Genomic DNA, 20,845 nt, shown 5'->3' with positions numbered 1-20,845 from the left:
GTATATTATAGGGAGAAATTATGAGCAACTGCATACAAGTAATCTGTAAAAGTTAGCTAACTTTCATGATCATTAACTTATTAACTATATTTTAAAGTCTTATATAGTGATAAATAGCTGCTTTTTCTTTTCAAATTTGTTTTGCAGTTCTGGGTTAAATTCCCAGGGCCTTGTGTAGGCTAGGTAACACACACACTCTACTACCGAGTTACATTCCCAGCTCTGCTTCCCCATCACCCCACTTTTTACTTGTAGGGCATGACTCACCTTAGACAAGGCTCACATTCATTTCCTACATGGCATTACTCTTTTTGGAATTCTTTCATGATTCAATTACATCAACATGAGTGCTCTTTATTAAATGTTCCCATCTGCTGTGCCATGCTTCTACATTGTTTTGGGTACATGATAATTCATACCCCATTCACTCACATACAGATCATTAATTTGGAGGAAACAATCATGGTGATCAAACAGCAGAACCACTGTATCAAATGTCTTCTTATTCTTCCTTGTACATAATCATTTTCAAACCAGTCATTAAGTTCACAGACTTCTTAGGGGAAATACAATTTTAGTTCATTAGAATCTTCTGGAATTTCATCAGCTGGAAGGAACACCAGCAGACAAATGATCCATTTGTGTGTGTGTGTGTGGCTGGGAATTGAATCCAGGGCCTTGTGCATGTGAGGCGAGCGTTCTACCAACTGAGCTATATCTCTAGCCCATTATACTTTTTCTGTTTTTGGTGGTGCTGGGGATTGAAGCCAGGGCCTGTGCATGCAAGAAAAGTACTCTACTGACTGAGCTATATCCCCAGCCCCTGTGATACATTTTTAAATTAAATTTTTTTATTAGCTACACATTTAAATTGAATTTTTGTCATTGCCCATATCGCATCACCAATCTACATATTCCGATTTTCCAACAAATGGGTTGGGTTGATTGAAAAAAACCAAACTTTATCTATACTACTTTAAAATTTGCTTTTAGAATCCTTGATTGCCTCTCATTCCAAATCTGTCATTATGGCTTATGCATTCAATTGAAATTTAGTTTCTTTTGCAAAGTCCATTAAGTCATCAAGTAAGATTATAAAGTACCTCTCTTTCCCTAGCCATTAATACATAAATGTGCCAAAAAGTTCTAGAATTTTTGGATTCAATAGGGGTATAAGAATATTTATTTGAGGGGCTGGGGATGTGGCTCAAGCGGTAGCGCGCTGGCCTGGCATGCGTGCGGTCCGGGTTCGATCCTCAGCACCACATACAAACAAAGATGTTGTGTCCGCCGATAACTAAAAAATAAATATTAAAAAATTCTCTCTCTCTGTCTCTCTCTCTCTTTAAAAAAAAATATTTATTTGATAAAACAAAAACAAAAACAAAAAAAAACAGACGTGAGCCAGGCACTGAGGTGCATGCCTATAATCCATCACTAGGGAGGATGAAGCAGAAGGATCACAAGTTCTAGGCCGGTCTGGGCAACTTAGTGAGACCCTGTCTCAAAACAAAAAATAAAAAGGGCTGAGGATGTAACTCAGTGATAGAGTGTCCCTAGGTTTAATCCCCAGTGCCTAAACAAAAACAAAAATGAAAATAAAAGGAAAAAAACAGTGGGGACAGTTTTCAGAGTGCCGTCCATATGTCAAAGTGAAGGAACTTCTATATCACCAAAGTCTGGTTCAGACAGAGTTCACTGAACTTTTTTTTTTTTAGTGGTATTGGGTATTGAACCCAGGAGTGCTTTACCGCTGAGCTACATTCTTACTCCCCACTTTTAGCCCCAAGAAGGGCTTTCAGGCCAGGCATGATGGTGTATACCTGTATCCCTAGCTACTTGGGAGGCTTAGGAAGAAGGATTACAAATTTGAGGCCAGCCTCTGTAATTTAGTGAGGCCCTGATTCAAAATTAAAAAAATAAGATGTAGCTCAGTGGTAGAGCCCCATTGGATTCAATCCTCAAAATGAAACAAACAAAATGAAAAGCCTCTCAAAGTTCTCCCTGCTTACCTACTCTGGACATGTTTCATCATCTGACATCAGAAAACACTCAAAACAATCTTGAGCTCAGCAGCACTGAAATGAGACTCACTTGGGGAGCCAGGGAAGGTGAGACAAAGATGCCAAGGGTCCAGATATGCATGTCATGTACTTTCAGGCTACATGTTTTTGTTGGCTGTCATAACTGATCCAAGTAGTCACAATTCCAGAAATGAACTGTCAAATAATAACTCAGAAACATTTCATTACTTGTATATTGTTTAGAATATTGTATGTAAATAATTCTCAGACACATGAAGGAGTCAGTGGAGAAACAAAGTCAGGGGCAAAGGCAAAACAAGCAAGTGGTAGATTATATCTGTGGTCCCCAGGGAATGAATGAACCTCCCAGTATTCATATTCTGACACAGCCCCTTCCATGTTGAATTGGCCACATGGCTTGCTTTGGCCAAAGGGATATTAGATTATTGGGTCTTCCAGGTTACCCACCAGCCACTAGCTAAATGCAGCCATGACTCTAGCTGATTCCATCCATATGGAACAGAATTACTGTTAAGATCTTTCAGAATTCCTAATGAAGATTCATTGCTGTATTAGGCCATGATATTATGAAGTGATTTTTTTAAAAAAATATTTTTTAGTTGTAATTGGACACAATACCTTTATTTTATTTATTTTTATGTGGTGAAGATTGAATCCAGCGCCTCGCACATGCTAGGCGAGCACTCTACCGCTGAGCCACAACTCCAGCCCCTGAAGTGATTTTTCATGCAACAATAGAGAGGTGCAACAAAGGGTTTATAAGAGAAAGGGAAGAAACAAAACTGCATTCTAGGAATAGTAAATTTGTGTATTTTGGGGGTAACATGACTACCTGGAAGCTATTGAAGAGGTTAGTCTGGGAATTCTGTCTTGAGTAGGCTCTCTAGGGTTCTCTTAGAAAGCATTTTAGTTTTTTACCAATTCTCAAGAAAAATTTGAGAGTTTACCTATGGGTATACTTGTGTACTATCTGCCAGTATCCTTCTGTTAGTACCCTTGGCCTTATTATTTCAAGTTTGTACCATTTCCCTGATCAGAATTTTGTAGATTACTCAGAGATAAGGAAAAGACCAACCCTGAGTAGGCAAGAAAGACATGAATCCTCATTGCTATCTTTTCACCCTTGCTTAAATAAAAACAGCAGCAGCAACATAGATATTCTGTCTACCTCTTTAGTCAACAGTCAGGGCTATCTTAATATGGAATGCTCCAAGGAATTCAGATTCTTGCAGGAAACTGTGAAACACAAGTCCCAAACACAGTATTGCCCTGAGCAAGGAGTGATGGGGCACTGGAGTCAAGGCTCTGGAAAGGAGAACTGCTTAATGGGACTAAGTGGTCTATAGAATTTGGGATCTCCCTACAGTATGCTGGGAGTACAAACATTGGAAGGATAAAGGAGAGGTCAGATGGTGATCAAGAAATACAGACAGAAATAGAGGAAAATGGAACTGGGAATTAAAATACCCACAGAACAGAATCATTCAAAGTGAAAAAGAATTAAACTTTATTTATCTGGAAGATGGGATGAATCCGTCGCTGGTTATTGGAACCTGAGGTTGCGCTTGCTCTTTAGGAAGGTGGGTTGGAATGGGATGAGCTGTGTTTGGCAAGGGCTGTGGTGGTCTAGAATCTGGGGAGATCAGCAGAATTAGAGAAGCAGAATTAGTTTTCTAAGACTGGCACCCCTTACATCAACAAGTACCACCTATGTGTCTTCTATAGCCTCCATTTTTCTTTTTTTTTGGTGGTGCTGGGGATTGAATCCAGGGCCTTGTGCTTTCGAGGCAAGTACTCTACCAACTAAGCTATATCCCTAGCCCCATAGCCCCTATTTTTGTCTACCCCTCTCACCTGCCTGGTTCCCCAGCTGAGCCTCAGGCCGGTCTCCCCAGAGCAGATGCTTGGGGTCATTGAGGAACCTCTGGCTGCGCTGGCATGTCAGGCAGGTCTGTATTGTCCAGCGTTGTCCCCTGCGGCCTGGTGTAAAGGTGGGAAAAAGGAAAAGTGCCCAGGTTCCTAAGAAAGGTCCTTTTGCCTCCAAGTTTTTCCAGTAGGAATCCTATTCCCCACTCCCACTTTGAATGTAAATTTCATGGCATCTGGCCCCAGCACCAATTCCATCAATTTCTTGGAATTTTAAGACAAAAACTAAATTCCTTAACAGGATAAAGATATGGATTGTTTCCCTCAACTCTTGCTCCTGAGCAACTCAAATTCCAGCCTCCCCAACTCTGATTTCCTTGACAGTACCACAAATTCTCATGTCTGGAAATTCTCATCCATGCTTAGAATTTCTCTGTCTAGCTACCTTTATTTATCATGTACCTCATCACCACTGGCATAAATAATTCAGCATTCTACTTTACCCTCCTCTCAATTAAAGCATTTTTCTCCCCTACATTCTTTTGTTTCTATTTTAGCCTCTCTCTCCAGGGTGTAATTTGAATATAGTACTCGACATATTTTAGCAAATAAGGTCTTTTTTTTTTTTTGGGGGGGGGGAGTACCAGGGGTTGAATTCAGGGGCACTCAACCACTGAGTCACATCTCCAGCTCTTTTTGTATTTTATTTAGAGACAGGGTATCACTGAGTTGCTTAGGGCTTCTAAGTTGCTGAGACGACTTTGAATTTGCGATCCTCCTGGCTCAGCCTTCCCCAGCAGCGGGGATTACAGGCCTGCGCCACTGCGACTGGCAGAAAAGAAATATTTCTTGAGTAAACGAATGAAAGGTGCTACCACACAGTATCTGTTATTGTGTCTCGGTGAGATTGCCTCTTAAGGCATAATTTTTCTTCTACCCAAATAGGAATAAAAGCCAAGCCCAGACTTTAGTTTGTCCCAGGGATATTAGAAATTTAATTTATATGGGGCGCAGTGGTACACAGCTGTAATCCCAGCGGCTCCGGAGGCGGAGGCAGAGGCTGCAGGATAGTGAGTTCAAAGCCAGCCTCAGCAATTTAGAGAGGCGCTAAGCAACTCAGTGAGACCTTGTCTCTAAATAAAATACAGAAATAGGGCTGGGGATGTGACTCAGTGACCGAGTGTCCCCGAGGTCAATCCTCGGTACAAAAAGCAAACAAAGAAAAAAACCTTTAATTCAGACCTAGAGAAAGCTGGCTCCAGCATATCCAAAGCCCTACCAATCTAAGGTGAGGATGGAGCGGTTTGGCCCCGCCCTCCCCTCTTCCCGTGCTCCGCAACCACCCCATTTTGCCAGGAGCACTCACGTCTCTGGCGCTGGGTGCTGGTGAGGCCAGGGATGAGGAGGGAGGAGCAGCCGCGACATAGGGTCCTTTTCACCGAGGGGTCCCTGGGGGCGGAGGGGAAAGGTCGTCTGAATGCCCGCGCTCCCTAGCCTTTCCTCCTCGGTCCCGCCCCACCGCCCAGACCTGCGCTGTCTCACTGTCGCAGGACTAGTCGCTTCGCAATGGTCTTTTCCGTGTGGCAGTAAAACCTCGCCAGCGCCTGGTTCTCGGGGTCCTGCGCAAGGACACAGTGGGCGGCCTGGGGGGAAGGCAGCGGTCACTCCAGGGCCCGGCGCACCAGAATCCCTTCCCCACGCGGCACTTGCTCACTCACCTGGTACAAGAAGCTGAGTCTTTGGAAGGCCTCGCGGTCCTTCACTGGTCCCGCCATCCGGGAGCCCCAGCAACAAGCGCACCCTCTCGCAGGCCCCGCCCCTTGCGCCCGCGCAAGGCCTTCTGGGAGGTGTAGTGCCCAGGCCCGCAGCCTTAGGCTTGGGAACCTGTTCTCTGCCAATCCAGCACAGGATCCCTTTATGACTTTTGAGTTCCTTTCACTCTTCCTTAAAACTATGATCATGTACTTAGTAGAGATTGGAGCAGCAAATGGGCAGGAGAGGATCTTTTTATTATTTTAGTTGTAGATGGACACAATACCTTTATTTTTATGTGGTGCTGATGATAGAACCCAGGGCCTCACACGGGCTATGCAAGTGCTCGACCACTGAGCTACAACCCTAGCCCAGGAGAGGTTCTTAAAAGTGGGAAATATTTTCAGGAGATAAGTCTGGTTTCCTCATGCAGACAGACTGGGGAAATGGTTATGTGCAACTTATACCTTCTGCTCTACTAAGTCAAAGGCAGTTTCCTGGAAAATCTACAGACTGAAGGAATAGAGGCTTACATTAAAAACAACAAAAAATTGGTGTCCTTTGAGGTCAAAGTGGAAAGGGTCATGAGGGTGGCAAGATAAGGAAGGAGGGCTCCTGGCCCTCAGCACAGCCTGGTTCCACTTTTACACTTACCAATGAAACACTTGTTACAGTGCTGGACATGTAGCAGGTGATCCCTACTTGCTCAGTGAATAGTTTTAAATTCCTTGTTGTATGTACAGCAAACTGCCAACAGTATCCTCTGCCCAGACTGCAGCCTACTTACTCCACAGAGACATCAACTTCACACTCCTCTGACCTCTTTCTGCCTCCCATTTGTTGTCTGGCATCCTGTGTTTATCACTGATACCCAGTTAATGACAACCAGTTTCTGAGGTCAAAAGCAGAGGAATTAAAACTGGAGGTACAAAACATGATTGAACACTAAGATATAGAGGGCAGTATAAGTCAGGGGAGGGTAATATCCTGCTCCCATCTCAGAAGAAGGAAATTAGCTAAAACCTCCTCTAGGTGAAGTTTAGCAAGGGTCCTCAGATTCGAATGAGGAATGTATTTAAAATGTTGAGATCCCCAGGTCCAACCAGACTTTGATCAAACACTGCAGGCAAGACCCAGGAACGTGCATTGTTCACACCCAGTGATTTTACCATAAACATAAGGCCATGCCCAAATTAGCACTCGACACAGAGATCACTTCAGTGGATCCTTTGTTCCATATTATTTTTACCAACCAAAGTATCTTGCCACAAAGAACCACAGTCAAGGCACAAAGGTAAGAGGAGGAAAGTGGACAGAGTCCTGTTGAGGTGGTAAGAGGAACTGAAATGCCCTCAGTAAACTGCAGCTTCTTGTGTCAGTCTTCTGTGAAGATTACCCAAGCAGCAGATATCCAAGATGTTTTAGTTTGGTTTGGCATGCATCTCTTTACCTTTTTTTTTGACAACATATATACCCTATAGGTTGTTTATTTTGGCCTAACATTAAAATGATTTACATTCAAAAAGGGGAATGGCAAAGGGTGAAGGATGGCAACAAACAAGCAAAAGGCTGTTGTGAACACTAGTTCCAGGCCAATGCACAGGCAAAAGGAAGCTGCCTATCCAGCCCTTTCCTAAATGTACCCTGTCTTTAGGGTGAGAAAGACTCCCTTATCTTTCTTCCTTTCTGGCTTGGACACCTGAGCCAGGTGACAAGGCTAACGACTTGGGAATAGTTATTCAGTAACATTCTTTAAGGCCAGGGCTTTGGATAGATATACTTTTCTCTAATACCCGACTCTCTGCTCTCCAAGTTCTTTTGGGAAAAGTGTAAGTATAGCTGTGTCTTGCACAATCTCTTCCCCTTGCCTCTGAAGAGGAACAGGCTGTGCAACTTCTTGGAGACCACCGACTGTGAGGAGGCAGGCAAATAGCCAGCAGAAGGCCAAGGTAGGGACACAGGTTCTCCTTTATTCCCATCCTTTCCTTTTCTCCACATTCCTACCTCTGGCCAATCCTACTCACAATGGCAACCTTACCCTGGGAATAGAACACCGAAGAAACTTCCCTCTCCTTCATTGGTTTCTAGGAATCTGTTGCTTTAGTCCTCTTACCTGATCTTCTTTGTAATCTACTTTGATGTCCAAACTCTGCCTTCAGAAAAATTCAACTTCTAGACCCATGACAGCAATGGTCATTCATCTTTTTTCAATCTAGAGGTACACCGACCCCTGTGATTTTCCTCAAAAAACAAGTCTATTCTGGGTCAAAGAAGTCCCTAAGGGTTTCTGTTTTCTCCTCCTACTTAAGCAAGTTAGACTCTCCCATAGACTTTTCATTTCTGGAAGTCTCTCCTTCCTTCCCAACCTTTCCTTGTGCAATAGAAAACCTGATGGATGTCAGGGAGACATTCTCCTGGCAACCAGCTCCCCACGGTGAGGAGGGAGACATACCCGTGCTCCATCATGCAGCCCAGTCCTACCTACTCCTCCACACAAACCATCCTGGAGGCCAGAATGTTTCTCCAAGATGACTCAGGACTGGAACCAGGCAGACACCAAGACGTTCCAGCAGGACACAAGAAGGAAGGCCCATAGCTTTTGACCCTGCCTCACCCCAGTTAATCCCACATCTCAACCTGTCACTCCCAATCTGTTGGGGGCCTGATAGTAAGTGGTGCAGCATTCTTCCGACCAGCCCGGATGCCTGGGTAGAAGAGGGGCCAAAGTTTCTCAGTAAAAGTATCAGTAAAGGTGTAGATATGAGAGCGGTCTGTGACGTTGTAAAATGATAGCGTGCCAGCCTCGTAGTCTAGGAATATGCCTACCCGCTTGGGTTTTACCTTGATGTGCAAAGGGGTAAAAGGTGTGGTGGTGGCTGCATACTTGTCCCCATTCCACAGCCGCACACGCCAGTAGCCAGTCTCAGGGAGTGGAGTCAGCTCGCCCTTTCGGCTCACAGAGTCCCGGCACACACCCACTGCCCAGTGGGTCTTGTCCCCCACCTCCACCTCCCAGTAGTGTCGACCTGAGGTGAAACCTTCAGTAGCCAGGACGCAAGGGTAGAAGGTGAAACGCTGTGGCGTGTCAGGGAGATCTCGGAGTCTTGTCTCCACAAACTTGACGCTTTTACGATCTTCTGACAGGACTAGGTTAGGATGAGCAGTCTCAGGGTCCAGGGTCACATCCGCTGGCGGGAGAAGCCAGAGTGGGGAGCTAGATGAGGATGGGAATAGCTAAACACCCCTGCCTCACTTTTTCAGCCTGCCTGTATATACAGAGCCTGGTCCCTTAAAGGTCCTCAGAACACCATGAGTTGGTTAACATTCTCAATCCATAGTGTCACCAAAGGAAAAGGAGGCAACAAAGGCTTCACTTCTCACCCTGATCCTAAAATAAACAGATAATGATTTCTTGACTCTGAAAGAAAAGTCTCTGTGGGGATAGGTTCCTGTCCTTGTCTTTTCCTCATCTGATTTCTTCATTTATCTCACTATATGGAAAAGTGCAAGGTGTGGTATGAGGGCCAGAATGGAAAGTGGAAGAAGAATCCAGAGCAAGTCAGCAGTATGGTCTAGGGACAAGGTTAGCATGTATCTGTTTTCTTGGAATGGTTCTGCTTTATGACTATTTTTCCTGCATAAATATTATGATATTCCTGTTCATGCTCAGCATTGCCCAGCTGAGACAGTAAATTCTATGGCCACTTCATCTGATGTCTTGGGTAAATTATTTAACCTTTCTGGGTCCCTGTTTATAAAAATGTAGATTTAGAAGTAGACGACATCTATGGCTTCCTTTCACTCAGAGTTCTATGACTCAGGGTGAGACCAAAAGCCAACTAAAGGGGTGGAGGTAGGAGTGGGCACGAAATAATTGAAGCCCATATAAGGTAGGATTTAAAGACTTTTCTCTTGGGCTGGGGATGTGGCTCAAGCGGTAGTGCGCTCGCCTGGCATGCGTGCGGCCCGGGTTCAATTCTCAGCACCACATACAAAGATGTTGTGTCCGCCGAAAACTAAAAAAAATAAATATTAAAAAATTCTCTCTCTCTTTAAAAAAAAAAAAAAAAAGATTGGGAACAACTCACCAATTAGCTGTTTAAGGATTTTCCTTAGGGCAAAGTATTGTCGGGGGAAATTGCTGAAGTTCTTTTCCAGCTCTATGGATACTGAAGTCACCTCCATGGTCTTCACCTTCTCACATCTAGGACAGATAGAAAGATAGGGGGAGAAAGGGCAGGGTCAGGGGATACCAGTCAAGTGAATATTCAGATGTTGTAATCTTTAGGGAGAAACTAAAATTCTCCATCTTCCCACTTTCTATCTTCTCCCTGAAGACAATTGCTTTCTTGTGTTATCGGTGGAGAGCCATCTGCTCTCCTACACTGGTACTTATCTTGAGAATAAACCTCCAAACTTACTTTTTTCTCTCTCTCTCTCTCTCTCTGTACTTGGGATCCAACCCAGAGCCTTATGCACTCTACCACTATTTAACATCCCCAGCCCTTTTTGTATTTTATTTTCAGACTAAAGTTACTCAGGTTGGCCTTGAATTTACAATCCTCCTGCTTCAAGTAGCTGGGATTAATAAGCATGCCTCATGGTGCCCAGCATGGGGTATTCTTATACTTCATGCAAATGATAATCATCCTTCTTGCTTTCTCATCCCCTTTCTCCTGCCCTCTTGTTTCGACACAATTCCATCCACAGGTACAAGCAGAATATGGTTCTACATTATCATTGTCCTTACCAACCAAGTCCTGATGTTTAAAGGGGAAAAAGTAAGGAATTATTACTTTTAATGAATTGTTCTCTACCTGGCTTCATGGCTGCAATGAACCTCTCCCATGTCCTATCCAGATACTGCATGATTTTTCCCATCCTTTCTACCCCAAATCATTATAATACCTTTAGTCTCTAAGCCAAGACCTAACTTACTCAGAAAGATATAAGAATCACTTACTTTTCCAGGGTACTTTTGACATCCTAGAGGGAATGAGAAAAGAAAGCAAGATTGGTCCTGGCATTCAAGCGTCCTGAAGGCAAAAGGTTCCCCTCCCCCATCCCAAAAGTTCTAGATCTATAGAATAGGCACAGTGCAAACTGATAGTTATAATGCAAGGGTTAGAGTTCCAGAGGGATCTGAATACATCTCTCTTAAAATAATCTCCACTTTCAACTGTTGGTCATCCGGAAGCTTGGTAATTTATATCACTTCCAAATGGTTTCCTGTATGTTTGTCTTTGCTCCTCAAGGACACTGGGAGCTCCCTGCAAGGTATACATATTGTGTCTCTCTTTACTCTGTTCCCCAAGTACCAATCACATACCTCAGTCTCCTCGAGAATCAGTACAGATAGTTCCAGATTGGTGGCATAGAACAAATCACACTTTCCCATTGTGGTTTGGTATTCTCTATCTGGCACGGGTTAATAAACAATAAGTGTGTGCCAACCCTGATTTGAGAATACTTGGGGTCCAGAAGACAAAGAAGACAAATTTCTGCCCTACAAGGATTTCCCAGTTTAATGCAGAACATACATACATGAAAGGACGGCAATCAATACCAAGCAATACATAACATGCAGATAAACAACATACAATGAAGCTTCACTGATTCAAATGCTGGTATTCTGGTCTCTAAGAAATATGTACCCTATAGCCTTACTAACATTATGCATCTTTTGAAGAGAACAAAACTATTTCAAACATTTTAGAGGCATCATTAACATATCAAAAGCAATGTTATTATTTATACATAATTTCAAGTATCCTTTAAATTAACTTTCAATTCTTTTTAGCACTAGGTAAATCAAGTATTAGGATGAAAAAAGTAATGGAAACTATATTTACAAAATTTTTAATGCATAGTTTTTTACTACGTAGACTAGACTTCTCTCAAGGGTGATTTTTTTTCTCTGGGACAAATTAAACACAATGGCTGAGGATATAGCTCAGTTGGTAGAGTGCTTGCCTCTCACGCACAAGGCCCTGGGTTTAATGCCCAGCACCACAAAATCAAAAACAAAACAAAACAAAACAAAAAAACACCCCCAAAAAACCAAATAAAAACAAAAACAAAAAACCCCAAAACAAATTAAGCACATAATTGTTGATGAGACATAATGACACAAAAATGATTAGAAGGGGATGAGAAAAATCAGAGAAGCTTGCTGTAGAAAAAGATCCTCTGTGTAAGTCTGGAAGAAAGAATTGGACTTGGGGAAGTAGAGCAAGGGAGTGAGCACCCTTGGCTGACAGACTGGCCTGTGCAAAGCTATACTGTGTTCCACCTGGGGGGCTATGCAGGGGCAAAGGTCGAACCTTAAGCATCTCGAAGCCTGACTGTAAGCACTTGCCCTCCACCTCGGCAGCCAAATGGGCCAGGTCCCGGCGCATGTCCCCAAGGTGAGCAGCATTTTCTCGCAGTCTTTGTAGAATGTCCTGTTCCTCCTCCTCTAGTCTTGAAAGCAATACCTGCTGTTCTTCATCCAGCCGCCTATGAAGCTCTTCAAACTCCTTTAAGATCTGCTGTCGACGACTCTCCACTAGTCTCTGAGGAAAGAGGATATTGTATCAGCAGGATCAGTGGGCTTGGGGGTAGCTTCTCCATGACCCACCAGGTACATGAATTAACAAAGAGTTCCAGTGTCATTGGAAATAAGTTAACAGGACACATTTTCTCTCTACTGAAATCTATAAAGAATGGTGCCATCACCCACTGATGACTTGACAGTGGAGACCACTGGGAAACTGATTTTATTATTTTTTGCAGAACTGAGATTGAGCCCAGGGCACTTTGCTACTGAGCTACATCCCAGCCTTTTAATTTTTAGACAAGTCTTGCTAGTTGTGTAGGCTGGCCTTGAATTTGCCAATCCTCTTGCCTCAGCCTCCTTAGTCACTGGGATTACAGGCATGCCATTACCATACCCAGCCTATTGAGAGATTACTAACCCTCCTTCCCATTATCTAAGAAAATTAAGTTTGTCAGTAAATAAACTTCTCAAAAGTTAATTTTCATATTTTAATAAAATATATTGAAGATATAAGAAATCAATAATATAACATCTACTATTTATGAATACTAGAGATATTTCTGCTATTCCCAACTCTGAAGTTTATATAATCTGTTAACAAAGAGAAAGTAAAAATACTAGAAAATTAAGATAAGACTGTCATCATTTGTATATGGTAAGATATCTACTTGATAAAAAACAGAGAACTGGAAAACTATCACAAACTGTAAGAGTTTAGTGGGTTGTTACAAAGCATATATGCAGATTTTAGAACTGAACCTGTTAAATAGTTTCAAGTTATTTCTGAGAATTGGTAGTTTTCATCCCAGAAACAGGTTATGGATGTTTTTTAGTAAATCAGTTGCTTGAAATTTGGAATATGCCTTCTGTATGCCACCACATACATTTAAACCTCTAACACTCTTAGATTTGATAATGTAAGACTCCAACATCAGCCTTATCACTAAGGACTTCAGTGCATCCTCTCTCTTGTTCCTCCCTGAAATAAGTTTAGAATTCCTAACAGTGGTAAATAGGAAGAAAGAAAAGATCCCCCCACTCTTTAAAATTTTTTTTTGTAGTTATAGATTGACAGAATGCCTTTATTTTATTTGTTTATTTATATGTGGTGCTGAGTATTGAACCCAGTGTCTCATACATGCTAGGCTAACACTCTACCACTGAGCCTCAGCCCCAGTCCCAGATTTCCCCTCTTTAAAACCCACCATCCCTTCTCTTTTCTCACTCTGTATTTGTAGGACAGTGGTTCTTAACAAGGGTGCCATGTCCCTCTAAGGACATTATTCCTCCAATGTGTGAGAGATAATCCTACATGGTAAACTGTCTTGCATCATTTTTCTTTTTGGTACTGGGGATTGAACCCAAGGCCACTTAATCACTGAGCCACATCCCCAACCCTTATTATTTTGAGATAGGGTCTTGCTAAGTTGCTAAGGGCCTCACTAAGTTGCTGAGGCTGGCCTTGAACTTGCAATCCTCCTGATTTAGCTTTCCAAATCACTGGGATTATAGGTGTGTGCCACCACACCCAGCTTCCTTCATCATTTTCTATGTTCTGCTGGATATTAAACATGTAGGTATGGACTTGAATGTCATTTTATGTAAACACACAGAGGAATTCTTACATGGTTTAAATATACCAGAATTTCCTGGGAATAACTAAACAAACTCATTAGGACTAGATCTAATTTTCTTAGAGCAATAACTAAACAAACTCATTAGGACTAGATCTTATTAGAGCTTTAGCAAAAGTCATTCTTTTGAAAAATCATGTCACCAAGAGCTGTTTGTGGAATCTGAGTCACATTACCACACATCTGCCTCAGTTTGAACAAGTATTTATTGTATTGTTTGTGTCGCATGTAGGTGCAAGCTGACAACTATGCTATAGTGTCTTTCAGAGTTGTCATACCCAAATGTTATACATCATATTTTATTATAAATATGTCTATGGTATATCATATTACAAAATTATGTAGATAGATTATTTCATCTATACTTTTCATTTTAGCATAGTTAATTACAAACTTGTTTTTTGCTGCACTGGGGATTCCTATACTCTCAACCTCTACCAACTATTTTTTTTTTTAAATATTTATTTTTTAGTTGTAGTTGTACACTATATCTGTCTGTCTGTATTTATGTATGTATGTATGTATGTATGTATGTATGTATGTATTTATTTATTTATTTATATGTGGTGCTGAGGATCGAACCCAGGGCTTTGCACGTGCTAGGTGAGCGCTTTGCCACTGAGCTACAGCCCCAGCCCCTACCAACTATTTTTAAAAGGGGCACTGAGTCTGATTCTGGAGGTGGAGATGTGGGAAAGGGAAGAACACGAATTCAAATCATCACAAAAAGAATATTTTCTGTGGTAGTTTAAGTGTTGACGAAGATGTGGGGAAAAAGGCACACTCATACATTGCTGGTGGAACTGCAAATTGGTGCAGCCAATCTGGAAAGCACTATGGAGATTTCTTGGAAAACTTGGAATGGAACCACAATTTGACCCAGCTATCCCATTCCTTGTTCTAAACCCAAAGGACTTAAAAACACATACTACAGGGACCCAGCCATGTCAATGTTTATAGTGGCACAATTCACAATAACTAAATTGTGGAACCAACCCAGATGCCCTTCAGTAGATGAATGGATGGGAAACTTTGATATATCTATATATCTAAATATATATACACAATGGAATATTACTCAGCATTAAAAGAGAATAAAATTATGGCATCTGCAGATAAATGGATGAAGTTGGAGAATATAATGCTAAGTGAAATAAGCCAGTCCCCCCTAAAAAAGGCCAAATGTTTTCTTTGATATGAGGATGCTGACTCATAATGGTGATTGGTGGGAGGGAGCATGAGAGGAAGAGGAACTTTAGATAAGGCAAAAGGGAGGGAGGGGAAGGGAGGGGACAAGAAGATAGGAATAATGGTGGAATGGGCTAGACATCATTACTCTAAGTACATGTATGAAGTCACGAATGGTGTGAAAATACTTTGTGAGTAATCAGTGTCTTAAAAAGAGTTTTATTTTTGTGATAAAAATTTGTTCAAGTTTTTAAAAACCTGAATGTTTGCTTTGGTAAAATATATGAAGCACTAAAATAATAATAATTGCTTTCTGTTGAAATATTATCATTCATTATTAAATAATTAGTGTTTTTACTTTAAAATCCGTGTTTAATTTCTGGTGATCCCTGAATTTCAACTCTTAAATACTTATTACTTCTTCAGGAAACCTTTAACAAGGTCAGATTTCTATGCTGTCTTCCTCCCCTCCCCACCCATGTTCTGGTACTGAGGTTGATTGAGCTCAAGGGTGCTCTACAACTGAGTTACATTCCAGCCCCTTTTATTTTGAGACAGGGTCTTAAGGCCTAGGCTGGCCTTGAACTTGTGATCCTTCTGCCTTAGCCTCTCTAGTAGCTGAGATTATAGGTGTGTGCCACTGTGCCTTACCTATATTATTGTCTTATGAACTTGCAGCTGTGCTTTTTGTGCTATGTCATTATTCATTTTCTCCACCTGACTTTAAGCTCAGGAGGACAGGGACTGTGTTTTTGTTCATCATTATTTTATAATGTCAAATACAGGCCTTGGCCTATACCAGGAGCTAAATAAATACTTACTGATTTACAAAGAACTAGTGTCCCTGGTTTTGCCACTTACTGGATACATGATGTTGGACTAGAAAAAGCCTCTTTTTCTCTAGTGTAAACTGGGGGTAATAATCTTTACCTTACAGAGTATCTAAAATTACCCATGTTAAAAATGGCCTTAGGATCTTCTTCTATTTGTCATCTAACTTTTCTATATCCCAATGTCTCAAGTGTGGCCTGAACTCTTAGACCTCCAACTTGGGAAGAACCCTAAGATTTTTTTTTAAAAGTCTTTATTTCTTGGTTGTAGTTGGACATAATACCTTTTATGTATTTTTATGTAGTGCTGAGGATTGAACCCAGGGCCTTGCACGTGCTAGGCAAGCACTTTACCATTGAGCCATAACCCCAGCCCAGAACCCTAAGATTTAGTATGACCTTATACATTTGGAAAGCCATGGACTTCCAATGAATTAATGCACAGAACTAAATATTAGTTACATTTGTTACTACTCATTATTTACTATCCAATAGAAGAAATAACTTAGACATCAAAATGCCATTCTACAAATAAGATAATGCTATGAAAAAGATGCAAAATTGTATAAAATTTAATAAAACTAATTTCTGAAGAGCCATGAAAGTCCTCATAGGAAGTAGCTTTTATTCTAACTGAAGGATGGACAGGATTCTTCTATAGGTGAAGGATGGGGAGGGGAAGGACATTCTAGGAATAAACCTGCAATTTCTACCTTACTTGAGTTATTAGAATGTGGTCCAGATGTCACCAGGCAGTTTTAGGAGCTGTTAGTCAGCTCCTTTTAACCTTCTCCCTTGTGAATCTTCCAAATTCTTCTCTCCTCAAAGAAAGTCCTATCCCTACATTCTTAGCAATCTCTTTCGCTTAATGAAAAAAAGAAGACAAACAGACAAGAACTCCCTCAACTTACCAGATTAGATATCTTGTTTTATCCTTCATTGCTTACATCCTTCTCCTCAATTCTTAATTCATGACAAGTAATTTAAGTACATTATTTAGTGACAATAAAGTGTAATAAATTATCATCATTTTTGAGAGAACAGCATTTTTCTAATATACTGGAACCAGTGGATTAAACAATGTGTAGTTAATTCCCTCATTTACAAATACTTTGTAAAACAACATGAATGGGATTGCCTGTCTTTACCTTGAGTTCTCCAGGCTTCTTCTCCTCAGAGGACTTGCATCGAGTGATCTCCTGTAGCTTCTGCTCCAGGGGCTCTAGGCACTTCTGCAGTTTTTCCTGAGGGTTAGGGAGGAAGTGGGAGAGATAACATTTGGGGTTGGTTGGTATATCCACTGCTCAAGAGGTTAACCCATTTTAAAAAAAATTTCTTTCTTTTTTTTTTTGTGTGTGTGTGCTGGGGATCAAACTCAAGTTCTTGCACATACTAGGTAAGTGCTCTACCACTGGGTCATATCCCCAGCTCCAACACATTTGTTTTAAACCATTTGTTTGCTTTCTATCCATTTTACCATCTCTTGATCCAACTCTCTTTGTAGACAACAATTTGAGACGTCAACTTCTTGGATATCCCTCCTCCTGCTACAGCTTAGCCCTAATTCACCCTGCCTACCCAACTTCCTCCCACTGAATCCGATATAGTTGTCTAGCTCTCATCAATTCTGTGTCCTTCCCTATCCATTTTCTTATGGACAACTAACTGCCTATTATTGCCAAATATTTTTTTTTGGTGGTGCTGGGGATCAAAAGTAGGGCCTTGTGCATATTAAACACACACTCTACCACTGAACTACATCCCCAGCCCCAAGCAATCTCCAGATTCCTGAGAATGAAGGGATAGGAGTTTCTTTGAGGAGAGAAGAATTTGGAAGGTTCACAGGGGAGGAGAGCAAAAGGAGCTAACAACTCCTAAAACTGCCTGGTGACATCAGGACAAATTCTAATAACTCAAGTAAGGTAGAAAATGTAGGTTTGTTCCTGGGATGTCCTTTTCCACCCCATCTTTTGTACCCTGATACCCTTCTTTAAATCTATCCTCCTATTTAAATCTACCCACTTAAAAACAACTTGATTATTATACATATACATATATAGTAATATATTATAAATTACCTTAAATCTCTTGCTTCCAGATTTCATTAATATAATTAAGTATGTGATGAAGACACTAAAATCTTTAGTTTCTATTACTCAAACATTTACCCTGTGTCCCAGCAGTAAGTCAGACAAGGCGCCACGTTACCCATTATCTGGGGAAGATGCAAACAACAGACTAGAGTTCAACTTAGTATCAGTCTAAAGTAATGTTACCTATTCCCAATACCGATGGGAAAACAAGAAGTATCCCGAGCAGCGAGGCAGGATGAAGAAACCAGAATACTTTTCAGTTCTTCCCAAATCTGATCTTTGCCACAGGTTTCACTCACTTATGAAAAATATGATATACTCCAAGGACACACATACCAAATATTCATCCATGACTCTTCATGCAGAGGACAACTGATCAGATGTACTATGTACCCCCATTTATGTAGCTACGAGGGGAACTACATAATGAGGACCAGATATAGTCTTGTCCTCAGGAACTTAAGTTCCTCTACCCAAAGAGTATGCCATTCTCTGCTGCTCCTCCCTTCTTTCCCACATTGGTATCAGGTGTCTGGTGGCCCACCTTATATTCCTGTGTAGCATCGTCCAATGGCACGACAGTGTGGGCCCGGTGGGTATGGGAAATTGCACATATCAAACATACGGCCTCCTGGTCCTCATAGCAGAAGAGGCTGAGGGCCTCGTGGTGCTGGGGGCAGAGGCTCTCATCCCGGATCTTCCGCTTGACAGCCTGGAGCTGCTTGGCAATTTCCACCATACTGCCTAGTTGGCGATTAGGCCGAAGACTGCGGTAACGGGATGTCTTCCGACAGACAGGACAAGGGAAGTCCCGCTCTAGGTCCTCCCACCAGCGGGTGATGCAAGCTTTGCAGAAGTTATGCCCACATTCAATGATGACAGGCTCCTTCAGATACTCCAGGCACACAGAGCAGCTTGCCTCAACTTGTAAGTTCTCCAGAGCTGCAGCTGTGGAGGCTGCAGAGGCCCCGGCCTCTAACAGGCTTGTCTCTGCCATTATTTAACTTGGGGATGGGTACAGAGACAGAGAAAGGAAAAATATTAGTTGGAGGATGAATTTTTTTTGCATCTCTGGATTGATATTTATCCCCAGGTTAAACCTTAACTCTAGATTTAACCCCATCTTGGTATTTTCCATCTTCTCTTCCACTAGATACAATCTCTTTTTCTCCATTTCTCAATTTGATGACTCTCAGTCTTTGACCTAAGTTTTATTTTTTCCCCCCTCTTCAGCAAACTGACACACAACTCCCATCTCTCTTCTCTTTTATTTCTGTTTCCTCTTGTTAGAAACACGAGTTTCCTTGAACTCTAGCCCAGCATACTTCTGGTCCAGTCTCACCCTACTTGTGTCTTAGAAACAGTAGTTCCAGATCATTGCATCTTAGTTTGAGATCTTATCCTAACAAACAGAAGAGGAGCATAGGAATGAAAAAGTGCCACATAAGTCGAGATATTAAGATTTCTTAAATTAGGTATATTCTAAAGTTTAGTGTCACATAAGAGTTAAGAGTTCATTGGAGCTTTAGCTTGATTCCCTGTCATTCCTGTTCCAAAGGGTAATAAACTGAATGAGTTAGACAAAGGTAACAATCTCCTCTTTTAAGGAATGTTTTGAAATTATTCTTCCTTTTACCAGGACTAGCCTAGAGGAAGAAGTGTGTCCTCTTCTTGGAATGAAATCTTTCATTTCTACTTGTGTGTATTTGAATATCTGGAACTGCTGAAAAGTGATAAATGTATAGCAACTCTATTAAAGAACACACCACCGAGCCTAGGGCAATAACTTCTTTGAAGAAAGAACTTTGGAGTCTATTCAAAATATTCAGTGGTGACTTCAAAATAGCTACTGATAACTAATTCCTTGGACATACTGTATCTGCAACTAATAGCCTTTGGAGCTTTGGAATTAAAACAAGAAAAGTAACGAGACAATCAAATCTCCTTCAGGTGAAGTCTCAGTGTTGGAAATGCATCCTGATGATTTATAAAACAGAAAACTGGTCCCCTACTCCATCTCTAAAACATCAACACTTTTATACATGGAGTAAGCTGATTTCTCTAGTCCTGTAACCCCTCTGCCCTCCACACCACACCCAAGAGACCCACCAAAGGAAGGAAATTTGGTAGGTTTATGCACAGACAGAGAAGTGACTACGTAATGAGTTGGATTAACAATTATTGTTTCTGTATAATGACGTGGGAAGTGTTTAATTTGGAGTTAGAGCTGGTAAATTATTTGGGCCATAATTTCTTCCCTCAATATCAAGAGAGAAGTTCGGCTGGATGATTTTTCTCCATTCATTAGAATCCAACTTTGACTAGTCTGCTCCTTCCCCGGTCTTCTTGACATTAGGTGGCCTCCTGACCTGGATGACTTGATTGTATGCACATTTAGAGACCAGGATGGATTCAGACTGGCAAAGTGGTGGGAAAGAGAAATAAGGAATGCATTAGGGAAGAATAGACGACTTGGAACTGGGGGAATAGAGTGGAGAGGACAGCGAGAGTTAGGCCCTGGGTGCCTCTGGGTTGGTCTTTCCTATTCCTCATGTCTTAGGAGAAGGACAAACTTCAGGGACGTCCTCATTTTGTTTCTATTACTGTTCAGGTTCCACCTTGTGACCTTCTCATGAGGGTGGTCCACAACTCTGTCCCACCCCCATCTCCGTGGTCTCCGGCCACATCTGGGGCGGAGAAATTGGAGAGGTGAAAGAGGAAACGTCGTGGTTGTCGGGGAGGGAGGGATGCGTGTCCAGGTGAGAAAGAGGTGTGACGTGAAGGTGGGATGCCAGCCGCTCTGACGCAGCCGAGACCCGCGGTGACGGCGTCAGTTTCACCCGGGGAGACGAGCGGCAACGGGACGGGGGAACAGCGGGGTAGCCAAGCAACGCCGGAC

General features: G+C 41.9%; 2 protein-coding genes across 7 annotated transcripts in view; both read right to left on the bottom strand.

The window, feature by feature from the left end:
• Positions 1-3,532: 3,532 nt before the first annotated feature.
• Rpp21 (ribonuclease P/MRP subunit p21) lies at positions 3,533-6,722 on the bottom strand. Of its 3 annotated transcripts, none has more exons than XM_048805951.1 (5): positions 5,630-5,920; positions 5,454-5,554; positions 5,278-5,360; positions 3,904-4,025; positions 3,533-3,678 (listed from the first exon to the last, which is right to left on the bottom strand). In XM_048805951.1, the coding sequence occupies exons 1-5, from the start codon at positions 5,870-5,872 to the stop codon at positions 3,589-3,591; spliced, it is 639 nt and encodes a 212-aa protein (XP_048661908.1). In that variant the 5' UTR covers positions 5,873-5,920; the 3' UTR covers positions 3,533-3,588. The 3 variants fall into 3 exon arrangements, with proteins under 3 accessions (XP_048661908.1, XP_015362589.2, XP_048661909.1); XM_015507103.2 differs by having other exon boundaries at positions 3,900-4,025; positions 5,630-5,788; XM_048805952.1 differs by lacking the exon at positions 3,533-3,678 and having other exon boundaries at positions 3,900-4,018; positions 5,630-6,722.
• A 153-nt stretch (positions 6,723-6,875) lies between these two features.
• The window catches only part of Trim39 (tripartite motif containing 39), a 15,122-nt gene continuing 1,152 nt past the window's right edge, over positions 6,876-20,845 (bottom strand). The window contains exons 1-7 of one of the 4 annotated variants that reach the window (XM_048805946.1): positions 18,491-20,825; positions 17,002-17,097; positions 11,987-12,217; positions 10,627-10,649; positions 9,752-9,867; positions 8,605-8,851; positions 8,501-8,570 (exon numbers count right to left, since the gene is read on the bottom strand). In XM_048805946.1, coding sequence (XP_048661903.1) covers positions 8,501-8,570; positions 8,605-8,851; positions 9,752-9,867; positions 10,627-10,649; positions 11,987-12,217; positions 17,002-17,097; positions 18,491-18,943 — 1,236 coding nt within the window. In that variant the 5' untranslated portion in view covers positions 18,944-20,825. Of the gene's footprint in view, positions 8,878-9,751; positions 9,868-10,626; positions 10,650-11,986; positions 12,218-17,001; positions 17,098-18,490 lie in introns of all 4 variants that reach the window. The other 3 variants (XM_048805944.1, XM_048805943.1, XM_048805945.1) reach the window with 3 other exon arrangements.

The sequence above is a fragment of the Marmota marmota genome, unplaced genomic scaffold, assembly GCF_001458135.2.
Source record: "Marmota marmota marmota unplaced genomic scaffold, marMar, whole genome shotgun sequence".
Lineage (NCBI taxonomy): Eukaryota > Metazoa > Chordata > Mammalia > Rodentia > Sciuridae > Marmota > Marmota marmota.
Note: the sequence above shows the minus strand (reverse complement) of the source record. Positions and strands in the feature narration are given on the sequence as shown.